At 49.0% G+C, this 18411-nt stretch overlaps 2 protein-coding genes across 2 annotated transcripts; one reads left to right on the top strand and one right to left on the bottom strand.

Moving 5' to 3' along the window:
* The first annotated feature begins 357 nt into the window (after positions 1-357).
* TBC1D20 (TBC1 domain family member 20) lies at positions 358-6872 on the top strand. The gene is made up of 8 exons (XM_073681025.1): positions 358-514; positions 3627-3812; positions 3894-3974; positions 4392-4578; positions 5235-5336; positions 5409-5550; positions 5633-5820; positions 6296-6872. Exons 1-8 carry the CDS (start codon positions 484-486, stop codon positions 6549-6551), a joined length of 1173 nt encoding a protein of 390 aa, XP_073537126.1. The 5' UTR covers positions 358-483; the 3' UTR covers positions 6552-6872.
* A 5119-nt stretch (positions 6873-11991) lies between these two features.
* On the bottom strand, positions 11992-17079 carry SOX12 (SRY-box transcription factor 12). Its single transcript, XM_073682803.1, has one exon. The coding sequence runs from the start codon at positions 16102-16104 to the stop codon at positions 15346-15348; it is 759 nt and encodes a 252-aa protein (XP_073538904.1). The 5' UTR covers positions 16105-17079; the 3' UTR covers positions 11992-15345.
* Between the last annotated feature and the right edge of the window lie 1332 nt (positions 17080-18411).

Here is an 18411-nt window from a genome sequence, read left to right on the forward strand (position 1 = left end):
TATGGTTGCCATAATAAACCCATCCCCGGGGTGGCCTGGCTTTTTTTGGGTACTGATAACTCTAATAAATAATCCACGAGAGGGCTTTACAACAGATGGGGGATGGTGGTGAGGGGCAGGTGCTGCGTGCAGCAAAAATGGCCAGATACATTAACAATTCAGTGTCAGTGGCTTGTGGTTGCTAATAGCAACAACCACAAGAAGAAATGACTCTCTTTACGGTCTCTGCCGTGCAGGGCGGGTGGTGACTGCTCCTCTGTGGCAGTGTTATCACTGGGGTGGCGGGAGGTCCCCAGGTACAAGCACACAGGTTCTGTCAGGGAGACACAATCACAGCGGCGGCAGCTCTGGACGGACCACGCCTTTCCGGTCAGGTGATGTCACTCTACTGCGCAGGTCTCTACTGCGGTGACGTCATGAGTCGAGTGTACGGAAGTGTGTCCGCGATGTTTTGCCGGTAACGGCATCGGTTAGTCTACGAGCATGCCCGTGAGCACAGAGCCGGGGAGACACGGTAACTACCACCCGTAACAGGCGGCTGGGATACTCCGGGGCGTAAGGAGGGTGACATATGGGGGGGGGGATAGAGGGCCCTTCAAACTTGTCACCTCGGTCTGTGACTCCCTGCTGTACGGGTCACCCCGGTCTATGACACCCTGCTGTACGTGTCACCCCGGTCTATGACACCCTGCTGTACGTGTCACCCCAGTGTATGACGCCCTGCTGTACGTGTCACCCCGGTCTGTGACACCCTGCTGTACTTGTCACCCCAGTGTATGACACCCTGCTGTACGGGTCACCCCAGTGTATGACACCCTGCTGTACGGGTCACCCCAGTGTATGACGCCCTGCTGTACGGGTCACCCCAGTGTATGACGCCCTGCTGTACGGGTCACCCCAGTGTATGACGCCCTGCTGTACGGGTCACCCCAGTGTATGACGCCCTGCTGTACGGGTCACCCCAGTGTATGACGCCCTGCTGTACGGGTCACCCCAGTGTATGACGCCCTGCTGTACGGGTCACCCCAGTGTATGACGCCCTGCTGTACGGGTCACCCCAGTGTATGACGCCCTGCTGTACGGGTCACCCCAGTGTATGACGCCCTGCTGTACTTGTCACCCCAGTGTATGACGCCCTGCTGTACTTGTCACCCCAGTGTATGACGCCCTGCTGTACGGGTCACCCCAGTGTATGACACCCTGCTGTACGGGTCAACCCAGTGTATGACGCCCTGCTGTACGGGTCACCCCAGTGTATGACGCCCTGCTGTACGTGTCACCCCGGTCTATGACGCCCTGCTGTACGTGTCACCCCGGTCTGTGACGCCCTGCTGTACGTGTCACCCCGGTCTGTGACGCCCTGCTGTACGTGTCACCCCGGTCTGTGACGCCCTGCTGTACGTGTCACCCGTCTGTGACGCCCTGCTGTACGTGTCACCCCGGTCTGTGACGCCCTGCTGTACGTGTCACCCCGGTCTGTGACGCCCTGCTGTACGCGTCACCCCTGTCTGTGACGCCCTGCTGTACGCGTCACCCCGGTCTGTGACGCCCTGCTGTACGCGTCACCTCGGTCTGTGACGCCCTGCTGTGCGCGTCGCCCCGGTCTGTGGCGCCCTGCTGTGCGCGTCGCCCCGGTCTGTGGCGCCCTGCTGTGCGCGTCGCCCCGGTCTGTGGCGCCCTGCTGTGCGCGTCGCCCCGGTCTGTGGCGCCCTGCTGTGCGCGTCGCCCCGGTCTGTGGCGCCCTGCTGTGCGCGTCGCCCCGGTCTGTGGCGCCCTGCTGTGCGCGTCGCCCCGGTCTGTGGCGCCCTGCTGTGCGCGTCGCCCCGGTCTGTGGCGCCCTGCTGTGCGCGTCGCCCCGGTCTGTGGCGCCCTGCTGTGCGCGTCGCCCCGGTCTGTGGCGCCCTGCTGTGCGCGTCGCCCCGGTCTGTGGCGCCCTGCTGTGCGCGTCGCCCCGGTCTGTGGCGCCCTGCTGTGCGCGTCGCCCCGGTCTGTGGCGCCCTGCTGTGCGCGTCGCCCCGGTCTGTGGCGCCCTGCTGTGCGCGTCGCCCCGGTCTGTGGCGCCCTGCTGTGCGCGTCGCCCCGGTCTGTGGCGCCCTGCTGTGCGCGTCGCCCCGGTCTGTGGCGCCCTGCTGTGCGCGTCGCCCCGGTCTGTGGCGCCCTGCTGTGCGCGTCGCCCCGGTCTGTGGCGCCCTGCTGTGCGCGTCGCCCCGGTCTGTGGCGCCCTGCTGTGCGCGTCGCCCCGGTCTGTGGCGCCCTGCTGTGCGCGTCGCCCCGGTCTGTGGCGCCCTGCTGTGCGCGTCGCCCCGGTCTGTGGCGCCCTGCTGTGCGCGTCGCCCCGGTCTGTGGCGCCCTGCTGTGCGCGTCGCCCCGGTCTGTGGCGCCCTGCTGTGCGCTTCACCTTAGTTGATGAACCCTCTGCTTTACTTGTTGCTCTATGCTCCCTACTATGTGAAAATCTGCTGAACGCTTCTCCTGCACCCCAATATGACTCCCTATCATCATTACATGTTACCCATGTAATCTAATGACACCTGGCTGGACTTGATGTTTCACCTCCCACCGCTTTGTGTGTCACTCCATACTGTACCTGTCACCCCCACAATCCAGTATCTTGAGACCATGCTTTACATGACACGACCCGCTTGCCTCCCAGTGTATGACACCCTACCATATAGGATGTTATCTATAGCGCCCTGATGTACAGTTCATGATGCAATCCCCCCGCCCATCACAAGTCGCCCCTTGCTGTCCATACATGTGACCAACAGACACCATCAGGAATATCTGGGCCCCATGTAGCCAAAGATCCCGGACCTCAATCAGGATGGAAATTCTAAATGATAGCAGCTCTGTGTGGGGACAAAAGGTGGCAGGGGCTTTGTGAGGGGATGGAGGCTTAAGGAAAAGGAGGGGGGGGATTTTTGGGTGGTAGGAGAGAAGGCAGCAGATTCCTTGTAGGGGTCTGTGAGGAGAAATAAGGTGACTGGCTCTGTGGAGATAGGTTACAAGGTAGAAGGTGGTGAGGGAGGGGGCACAGTTTGGCTAGGGCTCTGCGGGGGAAGGAGGGGGGTTTTGCCGGGGCTCTGTGGGGGAAGGAGGGGGGTTTTGCCGGGGCTCTGTGGGGGAAGGAGGGGGGTTTCGCTGGGGCTCTGTGGGGGACGGAGGCGGGTTTTGCCGGGGCTCTGCGGGGGACGGAGGCGGGTTGTGCCGGGGGACGAAGGCAAGTAGAATGCTGCAGTGAGATAATAGTTGTCAGGGAGAAAGCAGGCGATGGGGTCAGCACACAGTAGGTGGCAGGGACACTGTGTGAGCAGCAGAGTTATAGTTGGAGCCTGGCACAGACTCTGCCCAGATGGTGCCTGCTGTCACACCATTCCTCACTACATCAGCCTGCTTTACATGTCATCACCTCCCTCTTATTCTGCCATCTATCTCTTCCCTTCTCGTAGTAGGGGACTTGTAAATTGGGGCTCAGGATTGGTGCATAGGGCGGTGAGCACCGTTGGGGGGACATGCTGCAGGGTAATGTGATGTACTAGTGTGTGGACATGTGGCTGCCATTCTTACTGGATATTATAGCCCTGACAGATACATCTCCCTGTCACCCTCCTCACTTTGTGTCTCAGGCAATGAATTCCGCAGGCGCAGGAAGTTATGTGACATCCAGAAGGCTCTGAGTAAGGAGCCCCCAGATGTAGCGACACTCCGGCGGATGGCAATCAGCGAGGGTGGTCTTCTTACTGATGAGATCCGATGCCAAGTGTGGCCCAGGCTCCTGAATGTCAGCACCGAGGAGCTGCCTCCACCCCCAGGTATGACAGCAGCATTGTGTGAATAGCACCAGGGGGCACTAGAGACGGGGTCACTACTGACTAGCTGTCTGATCTCTGCAGGTCCTGAACTGCGGGTGAACAACAAGGACTATGAGCAGGTTCTGCTGGACGTCCGGCGCTCGCTGAGGCGCTTCCCTCCCGGTGAGATGTCAGTGGGGTTATTGGTTGGTTTTGTACTTCATCTACTGGTAAACTACAACTCCCATGGTGCTTTGCCCGTGGATCACAATCTAAGGAGCATTCCAGTCTTCCTAATGATATTATCCAGAAATCTGATAACCCGGCACTGTGCCTCATGGATGCAGGATTGGCGAATGGATACATTTTTTTCATAGCTTATTTTGCCAGTCTAAAAGGCCTAGTAATAAGGTTGGGGGACCCCCACGTCCTGATAGGGCGGAAGTGATCTAGACTAAAGACTGGCATTCTCCACCATGCCCATTATTGGATAAATGTGGTGAAGGGAGGGTAGACTGTTCTTTCGGGACTTGGGTTGAGGCTTACGTTTTTCTGTCTTTTCTCAAACATGGGGGTGCTCCGTCTGGTTTTGCCTCACAGGTATGCCCTTAAAGGAGCGGGAAGACTTGCAGGAGCAGCTGATTGACATCATCCTGCAGGTGTTGGCGCGAAACCTGCAGTTGCACTATTACCAGGGATATCATGATATTGTAGTCACTTTCCTGCTGGTGGTGGGAGGGCCGGTAGCCACTCTCCTGGTGGATAAGCTGTCCACACATCACCTAAGGTGGGTCTGTGTGCGCCCCCCACACCTCGACATCTGGCACCTTCACACCCAACATGCCACAGATCCTTTTCTGCACACATTGCTGTAACCCTCTACATCCTCTTATATACTAACATTTCAGGACCCCCATCCATAATGATGTCACAGGACCATGGCAACCATTGGCCACAGCGGTCACGTGTCCTCACGCAGGATGGGGACGATTGTGATTGCCCGCCACACTAATTGCTTACCTCCGTTTAACCCCTTTTACAGACCTGCTTATACCTGCCTCTTTATTGTCTGTGGGTTATTAAGGAAAGTATGTAGTGGAGTAACACGTGACAGGAGGGTCACCATGGAGTCACATAGACCTGCATCGGAGCTGCAAACTCAAACATGCTAATTAAGACTATTTGCAGAGTTTCTGCTTTTTACTTTGTTGCAGAAGTATTCACACCTTGCAAAACCTTCACCCAAATACTGTATTTATAAGCCTCACATATATTCCCTCCAGGAAGATATAGTATCAAGCACCTTCTATAGCCGTGGTTTCCAAACCACTACAACTCCCAGCATGCTCCGACATCCTCAGACCGGATCTCCACTCCAGACGCCATTTACCTTTGCTCCGTCCTATTTGTGGTGCTCAGCCCTTCTTTCTCTTTTCATACAAGGGACTTCATGGACCCCAGCATGGATAACACAAAGCACATCCTCAACTACCTGATGCCCATTATAGAGCTGGTGAACCCGGCACTGCACGACTTCATGGTTCGGTGGGTATATCCTATGCTGTGAGCTCCTGCTGGGGACTTAGAGAAGCAGCTGACTGTGTGTTTTATCCCCAGGGCGGAGGTTGGCACCATATTTGCCCTAAGTTGGCTCATCACATGGTTCGGGCACGTCCTGTCAGACTTTAGGCACGTAGTGAGGTTGTATGACTTCTTTCTGGCTTGCCACCCGCTGATGCCCATCTACTTTGCGGCTGTGGTAAGAGTGTCCGCCGTGACGTATGAAGAACTGCTGTAATTCTCTTAATTTGTAATGACCATTCTCTTCTTCCTCCCCGCAGATTGTGTTACACAGAGAGGCAGAGGTGATGGAGTGCGAGTGCGATATGGCTTCCGTCCACCACTTGCTGTCACAGATCCCACAAGACTTGCCCTACGAGACTCTCATCAGCAAAGCCGGCGACCTCTTCGTCCAGTTCCCCCCATCTGAGCTATCCAGGGAAGCCGCACTACAGCATCAGGCGGAAAGGTGAGGACAAGCTAGGAGCAGTGGTACTACTTCCAAGAGCTGAAGAAGGGGACATCAGGGTCCCCAAAGTCCCTCAATCTGAAAATGAGTGAGAATATCCACTCCTGAGGGGACTGGGACTCATTTTAAGGCCTAATCAGTGTAGTATCTGCTCTCGTGACTACACAAAGTTCCCCTTTAAAAACTATTTATGAAGCCTTTACTAATGCAAAATGATCTGATCCTTTCTTCTCCATTCACATCCAAAGCTGTGTTTACAATCCTGCCAGTTTTCGGACTCTCAGCTAATAGGCCATGTGGCTGACAGTGGGGCAGAGATAAACCTTTTCCAAGGCTGACCGGTGGAATTTTGGATAAGCAGCTTTGGATGGGAATGGAAGGTCCCTTAGTTTTATGTCATTATGCCTAATTTGTTTATTTAGACCATACCGATCATTTATTTGTGTGTAAATCTATTTATTCCCGTGTAATCCAGGACTGCGGTGTCGACCTTTAAAGACTTTGAACTGGCGTCCACCCAGCAGCGGCCGGATATGGTCCTCCGCAGGCGCTTCAGGGACATGGTTCGGCCAGAGCACGGGAACAAGGCCGTCCTCACCAAACCCCGTACTAACAGACTGGTGAAGCTGGCGGTCATGGGACTGACGGTGGCTCTAGGTGCCGCTGCACTTGCTGTTGTGAAGAGCGCTCTGGAATGGGCCCCCAAATTTGAACTGCAGATTTTCCCATAAGTGGGGGCTTTTATTGGAGAGACTGTGGTTATGTCAACCATCGAGCATCTCATCGGGTGGAGATCACACCCCCCACACCTGTGCCTTTGTCCTGTCCAGCAGCTCAATATCCACACTCCCTGCCTTCTCCCAACACGTGACTTTATTTTGCCACTTTACACTTGGACCTGGACACATTGCATTAACCGTTCACTTTTGGAGATCCCGCTGTTTATGCCACAAGGCAAACAAAGGTCATCCCGGCATGGAATACAGCTGAATAACCTGTGTAGATCTGTACATAATCGTTCACTTTATGATAAATATTTAACACCACTCGTATCGAGGTATCATCATTACCCTTTATTGTTTCCTGAAAAGTTGGGCGACATTACACACGGCTGCCATTAAAGCCCCTGTAAAGAAAGTTGTGAGGGTTCGGAATGACTAATCTGTGCAGGGCCGGGGTGGTATGACTGTATGAATGGCTAGACACCCATCAGCAGTGCAAATCTCTTCTGTCCTGAGGGTTTGTTACAATGTATCGCCCTCTTAGCCTCAGAGGATTGCCTGGACTGTATATAATTGTACCCATCAGCTGCGAGTATTAGATTTTCTTTATACCAAACCAAGATTCTTCCCACTCACTATTTGCTAGTAAATATCCTGGAAAATACTGAGGAACTAAAACACAAGTAGTTTTTGCATAAAACTGCTTGAAGTGTCATAAAATGTTTCTTGGAACTTGTGCAAACCTTTTCAGACTTTTTGACATTTAGAAAAGTGGATAGAGCTCAGACAGGGGAAAGGCAAGTGTGCCTGACAAATTAATCATAGTTTACGCCACAAGGTGGTGTAAATGACGACAGAAATGAACTCCATGCACTGACGATATTTCTGGCGGGGGCGCACTGTGGTTGAAAGATTTATATTTATGGCTTTTAATAAATTTGGCGCCTCTTATGCCAGTGCTCCCTTCATTAAGAGTGGGGTACAAAATGGCAGTTTTAAAGCACCACTTCAGCTTTTTTTTATTTCACCGCCGGAGTGGTATCGATAATGCAAGTTCCATGCTTCTTCTTCCGCTCTTCCCGGCGGCACTCCAATACCAATTCGCCATCGTATGATCACAACTTCTTACTGACCGGAGGTAATTGTCAGTCTCTCAATGCAAGTTTATGAGAGCCTGGTTCTGACCTTGTTATGGCTCTTATAGACTTACATCGAGAAGTGACCTTTGGATCGCCCACGAATCTGGCACTGGACCGATCCTGCAGGTCACAAACTGCAGAAAACTGACCGGAGCGGCGCCGATAACCAGAAGAAAACAGCGGCTGCTAAGAATAATACCTGGAGCAGGGAACATGCATTACCAGCAGTAAAATTTAAAAAAACACGCCGAAGTGGTGCTTTAAGGAATTGGTGCCAAAGTAGATTTCAAGGTGAAAATAAACAAAGATTGATATTCATGGCAGCCCCCTGGTTGGGAATCAGACTTCTGCAACAATATGCAATGCCGTATTGACTACAGTGAGTATAGCAGGAAATGGAGTGTAGCAGATCAATGCTGATGTTGGCTTTACATTGCACCACGTGCCTTCCTGTGCCCTGCTTCTAAGAAATCACCCTTATTCCAATAATGGGCGAGCGATTACATAAAGGTGACCTGATAAATGAGGCTGTTCATCAGCAGTAGCTTGCAAAATATATTGAGTAATATGTGGTGACCAGAGGAGCTGCTGACTTGCCAAACTGACCATAGAAGGTCTATGGAGTCCATTTTCAGAGGAGAGCTGCACTATGTTGTACACATCATCTCCTTCATTTTTAGCCAACACCAAGTTCCCTACTGATCAAAACGTCTGACGTGTCTCTGTGACACATCCAAGGTTTTATACGCTTTAAATGACGTGTAAATCATCGCCATCTTCTGCTGTCGCTTGTACGGCTTGCACTGCCATCTAGTGCTCGGTCAAAGCCACTGCAGGTACATCAAATGAAGGCGTCTTCAAACCCATTTCCTAAGAGTAAGTTCACACGCAGCAGAAATCTTCAGATCATCAGTCCCAAACATGTAAATGGTGTTTTTACTGCATTAAACACCTATCATAACTGGAAAATAAATAAATAAAAATCTTCTGACTGTGCATTAACCCTAACAGCGACCATAGGAGCAAATCTGATTTTTTCTTTTGATCAATGCCAGGTCTGCTCATCCCTAAGATCTGACGTTCATATCTGTGCGGGGTGGGCTGGAAGGAGTGTGGTGTTTGCTATTTTGGTATTTCCCCTAGCTCAGCACTCCTGAGTGATAATTCCCTGAGCTGTAGAATTTCCCTTGTTTCCGATGCAATTCATAGTGAATGCTGATTAATTTCTACTGGCTGCGTAGAGAAAGTATTTTCACCATCATCCTCCATGCAGATGATAGGCCATTCTGCACCAACTAAAGGGAAACGCTACCACCATGCCATTGCACGAGCAATGCCGGTGATCTATAGTGATGGAATAAACACCCAGAAAGATGGAGGTAGCACTCTTTTTGCATTGCTTGTAGCTTCAAGAACGTATTACAGTCTCCACCACCATAGATTATGCATTAATCACAATTATGGATGAGCAGACCATGGATGGTCGGGATCGACCAAACTTTAGTCCAAAATTCGGTTCGATTACCTGAATTAAACCGGAACCCGAACCCCATTGAAGTTAATGGGGACCCAAACTTTGGTGCTGTAAAATGGTCGTAGGAAGGGCTAGGGGGCTGCCAAAGAAAGCAAAGTCTCTCTCTTTCTTTCTCCCGGAACTCTGAACCCTAAAAATGGACTTCCGGGATAAGTCTGTGTTCAGCACCGTCTGGTACGAACCCTGAACCTTACAGTTCGTGTTCGCTCATCTCTAATCACAACATTTCAGCCGATCAGTATGCCCTTCTTCAGACTTGGTTGTGCTGCCTTAGTTGTAGGCTGTTCATAAAGCCGTGGCCCCACTATATGCCTGAAGAAGGGTGTGCTGATAGGCGGAAACGTTGTGATTAATGCATAATCTACTGTAATGCCTTCCTGAAATTGCAAGCAATCCAAGAGAGTGCGGCCTCCATATTTCTGGTCACATATTACTTAATTGCGGTGGTATAGTGGTCTAGGAGGGTCATGCACCCAATCGTAGAAGTAGTGCTGACCCTTTACCACTCCCTACTCCCCAAAACCTGGCATGTTGTATATAAACAGGTGGAAGTCTAATTAGTAACACATCGTCCTCCCCTTGCATCAACCCCTAAAAAAAGTTATATTTGAAAATTTTGTAGTTATATCTGTTTCTAGGAAAACTGGGAGTTGATACATGGGGCGCAGAGGCAGCACTTGCACCAAAGCCCCCTCTGCTATGTAGGTCGGCCGCAGAATTATAAATGATACTGTTGAGGAACCAGTGAGATTTTGGGGTCCAGGAGCAGTGATGCCTCTGAATGTAGCCACTATAATGGGAGCCGTCACCCAGCTTTCCCTGGTTTCTGCAAGTCAGATCTGCACAGCTGACCAGTGATAGTTTCCATTTCTTCCTTCCTCTTTAAGGCAGCAGTGAACTTTGTGGAAAAGCAAAAGATCAAAGACCCAGCAGGAAGCGCTTTCACATTCCTAGCAGAGAGTTAACCCCTGGCTTGCCACAGCGCTGCCCGCACCTACGTTATACAGTAGAGCTGCATGTACCAGATGGAGGGGTCGAGAGCGACGCTGGAGAAGACATCCGATCCAAAACTGAGTCACTTTATTCATTAGATGGAAGGACTTGGCGGCCGCCCACGTTTCATGCTGACGGTCACAACGTACAAACCGCTCATTGTGAGACTGATATACTCACCACTGTATATATAATAAAAGCGACACCCCGTATACAGTCACATGCTGTTTAATATGTGCGGAAATGTGTCCTCACACCAAACTTACGAATGTGGCATTTGGAGTGATGTAAAGAATTTTCCTATGATGTAGCACTACAGTACAGAGTATTTCAGGAAATGAGACATTAACCTGTCCACTTATGTAATACTAGTACATAGATGTATGAGACTGCTTTATTAACTCGTGTCAGTCCATCATTGTCCTGTACCCCAATTGTCAGCATGCCATTCTTTACCCCAAGTGTCCGTGTCATTGTCCTGTACCCCAAGTGTCATTGTTCTGTACCCCCAGTGTCATTATTCTGTACCCCACGTGTCAATGTCATTGTTCTGTACCCTAAGTGTCAATGTCATTATCCTGTACCTTAAGTGTAGGTGTGTCATTGTACTGTACCCAAAGTGTCAGTGCCATTGTCCTGTACCCCAAGTGTCAATGTCATTATCCTGTACCCTAAGTGTCAATGTCATTATCCTGTACCTTAAGTGTAGGTGTGTCATTGTACTGTACCCAAAGTGTCAGTGCCATTGTCCTGTACCCCAAGTGTCAATGTCATTATCCTGTACCCTAAGTGTCAATGTCATTATCCTGTACCTTAAGTGTAGGTGTGTCATTGTACTGTACCCAAAGTGTTGGTCCATCATTATCCTGTACCCCATGTGTCAGTGTGTCATCCTGTGCCCCAAGTGTCAGTATCATTGTATTGAACCCCAAGTGTCAATTTCATTGTCCTTTCCCCCTAATGTCGATGTTATTATCCTGTACTCTGACATAAAGGGTCAGGGTCATTATCCTGTATCCAAAAGTGTCAATGTCATTGTCCTGTCCTCCAAGTGTCAGTATCTTGTACCCCAAATGTCAATTTCATTGTCCGGTATCACAACTATCAGTGTGTCGTAGTCCTGTACCCCGAATGTCAGTATGTCTTAGGCTTCCTCCTCTCAGTCATTAGCAGTAGATCTTACGGCATGTTACAGTCACATCTATTCCCACTGCTCGGGTTGTGCACTTCTCATCTGTATCGCTGCTGCGGGCATCCTTTTAGAGTAGAAGACATGATCAGAAGCCGTTACCGGAGGGGACATCTTTCCTACAGATCATCTTGGGAATTTTAGACGAGCGCAGTTATTGCCTTTAATACGTCTTGCACCAGGATGAATTCATCTACATTTAGATGTTGTGTATGGAGATATTCGCTGGCTCAGCCCACAAGCTTTCACTACCGCTGACATGACAGGCTGCAGCCAGCTTCTTCTAATGCAAGGTCTTATCCAGTCTTTCTTGAAATCCACATTTACAGAGAGGGACATTTTTGGAGTCTTCATAAGTCAAGTAGCAAACCTTGTGGTAAGGTTAAGAATCCAGTGTTCTTATATGTGAGGAGGCAACATTGGCGCCAGCTGCTCCTCCATTCTGTGTATTATTCATGAATGCACTCCCATACTTTCTATTACTTTTTAATGCTGAACATACATTAACCATATAAATGCTGCATACTCTGTGGTGTTACTCAATAATACACCAGGCACCAGTCGTGGCACTGTTCTTACTTACACGAGCGTCTGCATCAGTAGGAGGAGGAATGGCCACAAGTGTATGAATTAGGAAATTTTCTCACTGTGTCATTGTGCTGCACCCCAAGTGTCATGGTATTGTACCCCAAGTGTCAGTGTCATTGTCTTGTACCCCAAGTGTCAGTGTCATTATCCTGTACCCCCAAGTGTCAGTGGGTCATTATCCTGTACCCCGAGTGTCATTATCCTATACCCTGACAGTCAGTGTCATTGTCCTGTACCCCAAATGTCAGTGTCATTATCCTGTACCCTTAAGTATCAGTGACAATGTCCTGTTGTCCAAGTGCCAGAGGGTCATTATCCTATACTGTCAGTGTCATTGTGCTGTACCCCAAGTGTCATTGTCTTGTACTCCAAGTGTCAGTGTGTCATTGTCCTGAACCCAAGTGTCATTGTGCTGTACCCCAAGTGTCAGTGTGTCATTGTCCTGAACCCAAGTGTCATTGTGCTGTGCCCCAAGTGTGAGTGTCATTGTCCTGTATTCCAAGTGTCAGTGTGCCATTGTCCTGAACCCAAGTGTCATTGTTCTGTACCCCAAATGTCAGTGTGTCATTGTCCTGTATTCCAAGTGTCAGTGTGCCATTGTCCTGAACCCAAGTGTCATTGTGCTGTACCCCAAGCATCATTATCCTGCACCACAAGTGTCAGTGTCATTGTCCTGTCCCCTAAGTGTCAGTGTGTTATTGTCCTGAACCCAAGTGTCATTGTGCTGTACCCCAAGTGTCAGTGTACCAGGTAAAGCGTGAGTGTTGTGCTCCCATTGGGGAAGATTGGACTCACTAATTCCAGCACGTCAATCTGCTCCAATGATCATCAACATAGTAGTCACTACTTTATTGGTGACCATGACTCCTTTCAGGTGTAGACCTTGAATGCCCCACAAGTAGCAATGTGGTCCTAGTTTTAGCCTGTGAAGTTTGCAGATTATTTACCAGTCATTACCATTCAGAAAATACATTTTCATTGTGTTTTATTGTTGTCAGATAAGATTCTCCACCTCCATACATTACCCAAAGTCCCTAATCCATCCCTCCCTTCCTCCCAACACACTTTCCCATTAATTCTTAACCACCCCACTCCCTATTTTATCCCGTTATATCAGGCCAGACCCCACAGTTAAGGATCTGGAAGGAGTAATTTTTTTTTTTTTTTTTTTTAACTTGTACCAATAAAAAGTCATAAATTGGCTCCGTTCCATGAAAAATCCCCAAATGTGCAAATAGCATGATCCCCATGGGACATGATGACACTGCGTCGTTGGTAACCCCAATCCCTCAGTGCCCCAGCTCTGATGGTTTTCCAACTGCTCAGTGTCTCCGCCCTGCTGGCATCTCGGGAACACAAGACTTCTTTTGTGAATCTGGTCAGTCCCATCAGATGTCTAGGCTCCGAGTCCTTACAATCAAATATGAATTCCCTGCATTAAATCTTGAGTTCCTGAGCGAGTCAAATCTGAGAAATTCACAAGATGCGGGGGGGAGTGGGTATAAGAAATAAGAAACAGATAACCCTAGTCCTTGCCTTAACCCTAAGCCCCCAGCTTTAAAGAATGAGCCCGTCCCAAAAATGTCTGTATCCCCCCAAAAAAGGAATATACAGCCCCTTATAAGACATACCCAACCCTAAGGAATGCATTTTGGCCCACCTTGAACTGGCGCTCTCTCTCGTGCTGCCCCTGCCAAAATATGGGCAATTGCACCTTGGTATATAAATATACTGTATATATAGAGGGAGAACGTGCCTGGAACGGTTATTGCACAGCGTGCCAATGATGACTGCTGCTGGAGGCGCAGCTCAGACATACATTATATATACATGCAGTGAAGCAGACACAGGCAGATGACTGCACATATGTGCAGACACGTGAGAGGATATATATATATATATATATATATATATATATATATATATATATATAGACAGTGCAGAGGCGGAGATGAGCGGTATAGTGGTTGGTCACTCCCCTCCTTGCTATATGAGGGGATCTGAGGTCAGTAACGTTTCCTGAGAGCTTCTGAGGATAAAAGTGAGACGATAGGGAGGGGTCTGTGTGCCAAGAAGGGTCCTGAGGTCTGTAGAAGGTTTCTGAGCCCCTGATTTACAGGGAAATAAGTCCTGAGGTCTTGTCCTGAGGTTTTACATTATACAGAAAGAGAAAGGTGGGAGAAACTGTCCTGAGGAGAATTCAGAGGGGGATAGATAGATAGATAGATAGATAGATAGATAGATAGATAGATAGATAATCAAATTTCCATTACATATGAGATAGATAGAATTGAGAAGAAAAGAAAGAAGGAAAAAAGGAGAGAAAGAAAGAAAAAAAAAGAAAGAAGGAAAGAAACAAAGATAGATAATAGATTTGAGATAAACGATAGCTGGATAGATAGATGATAGATAGATAATAGATAGATGATAGATAGATAATAGATAGATGATAGATAAACAAATTTCCATTACATAAAAAAAGGAAAAGAGAACAAAAAGAAAGAAGGAAAGAAAGATAATAGATTTGAGATAAATGATAGATAGATGATAGATACTATAGATAGATGATAGATAGATACGATAGATAGATGATAGATAGATGATAGATATGATAAACAAATTTCCGTTACATGAAAAAAGGAGAGAACAAAAAGAAAGAAGGAAAGATAGATAATAGATTTGAGATAAATGATAGCTGGATAGATAGATGATAGATAAACAAATTTCCATTACATAAAAAAAGGAAAAGAGAACAAAAAGAAAGAAGGAAAGAAAGATAATAGATTTGAGATAAATGATAGATAGATAGATAGATTTTGTACACACCTGTCTGTATGTCCTTACCTGTCTCTTCGCTCTGAGTTATTGTGGCCCCTGTCTGGAGTTCAGGAGCAGGGCGAGGTTGGCAGACAGATAGTGGCACACGTGTGGGGTATGTCTGTCTACAGACATGCATGGGCACCATGTGTCTGCCCGTCAGTATTACAGGCCTGGAGGTGATGGCAGCACAAGAGAGAGCGCTCAGTTTAGAATGAAAGATAACTCTTTCAAGGGTCAGCGAGAGAGAGAGTGCACTATAAGACAGCATGAGAGTGCCTACAGAGACAGCCAAAAATTCAGACAGCAACGTGAGCGAAAGCAGGGAAGCCTGTCTGTGAGCCAGAAGCTGAAAGAGACAGCAGAGAGCACCCTGAGAAACTGTAGAGTAAGTGTCTGGAGAGACAGTCAAGACGGAAAGTGCTCAGAGACTGCAGAGAGTGAGAGTGGTCCATGCATTCACCTTTTCTCGTTGGGCGGGGGGTCAGTTCCACAAGGTGTTACCTGCTGCCGACGCCTCTCTGTGGGCCGTGGGGTTTGGGATCAGAAGGAGAACACGAGGTCGGACACACTTCCGAGGAGGCCACTCCCAGATATCATCTCCACCACCTCGGGGGTGCAATGATCGGGAAACTCGAAATGGGACCCGCTGCTTGGAAGCTCTCTCTCCGGTGGGACGCAAAGGGACCCCGAACAGAGTCCGGGTAGACTTTCATCCAGGCCATCATCATCTTCAACTGGCTCTGGGGAGGAGGGCAGGGAGCGGGCATGGGAGTAGGGGGGCACCTCTGGGCTGCGTGGTGATGACTCCCGATTTTGCGTCTCTTCTGATTGGTCGTCTTTGTGCCCCCCCCACCTGGGATTTTCCTCCCCCCAGTGCATGCTGGATCCCAGATTCACTTCCGACTGGCATGGCGAGGCAGCAGGTTGGCACCTAGACGTGGTACGGGGCAGCCTGGCGCGTGTTCTGCTCGCTGGATCCCGGGTACGTCGGCGCGGCCTATATTTGTAGTTGGGATAGTCAGCCATGTGTTTGAGCCGCAGACGTTCAGCCTCTCGGACGTACGGGATTTTATCTGTGTCCTCCAGTAACTTCCAGCGTTGGCCAAGGCTGCGAGAGATGTCAGCGTTGTGCATGTTAGGGCACAGAGACATCAGCTTCCTCCTCTCTATCTGAGACCACACCATGAAGGCATTCATTGGACGTTTGATGTGCCCACTAGGGGTCTTACACCAGCTGGGCCCCCCAGGAACAGCATCAGGTGTCTTTGGGTTTCCCCCAACAGTTTTATGTTGCACCATCCTGAGATTTGAAGTTAGAAGTTCCTACAGAAATGCCATGCTGCTTCTCGCAGACAGTCCAGAAGGTGTTGGCTTAGCAGCAGAAGCGGGCACCGAGGACAGGATGCTGGGCACTGAAAGGGTTAGCAGGACCCGGCTGCCTGCAGGAAGCATGCAGGACAGGTGGCCTTGAAGAACAGGACAGCAATGGACCAGGGTGCAGTGAGAAGATGCTGGCACTGCAGTAGAAGGTCACGGTGCCAATCAGTGCCCAGGAGTTTCTTTCTCTGTCTATCACCCCCAGTTCTTCTCTCTTCTCTTCCTTCCTTTGTCTCTGGCTCTGCTCTTTCTCTCTCTCTGTCCCAGACGCTGCCTCACTGCCTGTCTCCCCACTTCAGTCTGGGGGGGCCGGTGTAAACACAAGTCTGCCTGCAGTGCCCCCCCTCCCCAACTCTTCTCCTCAGCTGCCATTGGTTGCTGGGCGGGTCTGAGTCTGCACCAGCTCATTAATGGGCAGAGAACCGAGATCAGCTCAGAAGAAGCTGCTCAATCCTACCGACTGTGTGTGACGGAGCAGACAACCATGTGTGACTGGGAAAGGGAAGGGGGGCAGGCAGCACGTGTCACCCTGTGTGTGTGAGAGAGATGGGCACCTGCACCCTGGCATAGCTATACAGCACCATGCATGCATCATCCCAGTGTCATGCCCTCATGCATCTCTACGCAGGGAGCAGGAATGCTCCAGAGCCTGCAAATGCATCTTATAGGTGCCAGGCTGAGACGGGAATAAACTCTACATACATCTCACCGGAGATGGTGACGTTACCCGGGTCCGCGCAGGTAGCATCACATGCCAGGAGCTCCAAGGACGTCTTGTGGGTCATGTTCATCCCAGGAGATCTGCAGTAGGTAGAAGCGATCAGCCTCTGGCTGCTGGCAGTGACAAGTTCCTCATTTAACCTCCGAGGTCCCAACAACCTAAATGGAAAATAAAAAAAAATATATAAAAAAAAAATCTCCACAAAATCAATATCCTCCCATCCTGGGTACAGACTGCTATATGTCTGCAGTATTCTTAAAGGTATCTTTCACAGATGTATAGTGTGCTACCAGACAATGCCCTTCAGGCAACCCCTCCAGATACAAATCAGGGGGCCATTATTTGCTTTTCCTATTAGCCCCTCCAGCAGTGCACTATTATATATACTGCTATATGATGACAGTATTAAAGCTGATATGAAACCTGGGCAGTCTCCATTAAACTGCGGCATTTTAACAGTGCACCCATATAAATTGTCAGAAATGCTGCTCTCATCACTAAGATGGGAGAGGTCACTTACCTGCACCTAAAGATGCTGCTGATTTTGACCATCGGCCTGACGTACTATCTAGTGTGTTTGTGGATCACCTGACTCCCTCTTAAAGGCATGATCCTGGGTTCCTGCAAAAGCTGGTGCATGGCAGAGGCCAAATCTCCTCAATCCAGTAAAAGCATATGCACCTACGGCCAATCCACTGTCCACATGTATGAGGGGGTCAGAGGCAATAGCAAAGTAGGATGCACAAAAACTGCACAAAGAACCCTGAGGGGTCAGGGAGCAGAGCTCAATTCTTACAGGCACAATGGCACCCAAGTTCATATTTGACAGGACACCACACAAATGTAAGGCCTCCTCTTACATTGCAACTGTCTTCTGAACAGTGCCCTCATCCACTCCCATTCTCACCACATCTACAAAATTACATATATTGACAGTATTGTTCCTCTGGAGAATCTAGGGCCCAACCGTGCTAAAGATCCAGAGGAAGCAGCAAATAATTAAATAAAAATAAAAAAAATACCCAAGATGTTTCCCACTAATTTAATTACATGGGTGGAAAGTCACTGAACTATGAAAATAAGGACCGGGGTCAGTATTATAGTAGTTATATTCTTGTATATAGGGGGCAGTATTATAGTAGTTATATTCCTATACATGGGGGCAGTATTATAGTACTAATATTCTTGTATAAAGGGGGCAGTATTATAGTAGTTATATTCTTATACATAGGGGGCAGTATTATAGAAGTTATATTCTTGTACATAGAGGCAGTATTATAGTAGTTACATTCTTGTACATAGGAGGCAGTATTATAGTAGTTATATTCTTGTACATAGGAGCAGTATTATAGTAGTTATATTCTTGCACATAGGGGCAGTATCATAGTAGTTATATTCTTGTACATAGGGGGCAGTATTATAGTAGTTATATTCTTATACATAGGAGGCAGTATTATAGTAGTTACATTCTTGTACATAGGGGGCGGTATTATAGTAGTTATATTCTT

The sequence above is a fragment of the Phyllobates terribilis genome, unplaced genomic scaffold (genome assembly GCF_046119375.1).
Source record: "Phyllobates terribilis strain yellow unplaced genomic scaffold, ASM4611937v1 Scaffold_5__5_contigs__length_657084704, whole genome shotgun sequence".
Classification (NCBI taxonomy): Eukaryota; Metazoa; Chordata; class Amphibia; order Anura; family Dendrobatidae; genus Phyllobates; species Phyllobates terribilis.

What these genes read in the sequence shown, in the direction of transcription:
- TBC1D20 (XM_073681025.1), top strand. Translation starts at nt 484, where the DNA reads ATGCCCGTGAGCACAGAGCCGGGGAGACACG. An exon ending in GGAGCTGCCTCCACCCCCAG is followed by an intron (nt 3,813 to 3,893) that starts GTATGACAGCAG and finishes TGATCTCTGCAG; the next exon opens with GTCCTGAACTGCGGGTGAAC. An exon ending in CTGTCCACACATCACCTAAG is followed by an intron (nt 4,579 to 5,234) that starts GTGGGTCTGTGT and finishes TTTTCATACAAG; the next exon opens with GGACTTCATGGACCCCAGCA.
- SOX12 (XM_073682803.1), bottom strand. Translation starts at nt 16,104, where the DNA reads ATGGTGCAACATAAAACTGTTGGGGGAAACCCAAAGACACCTGATGCT.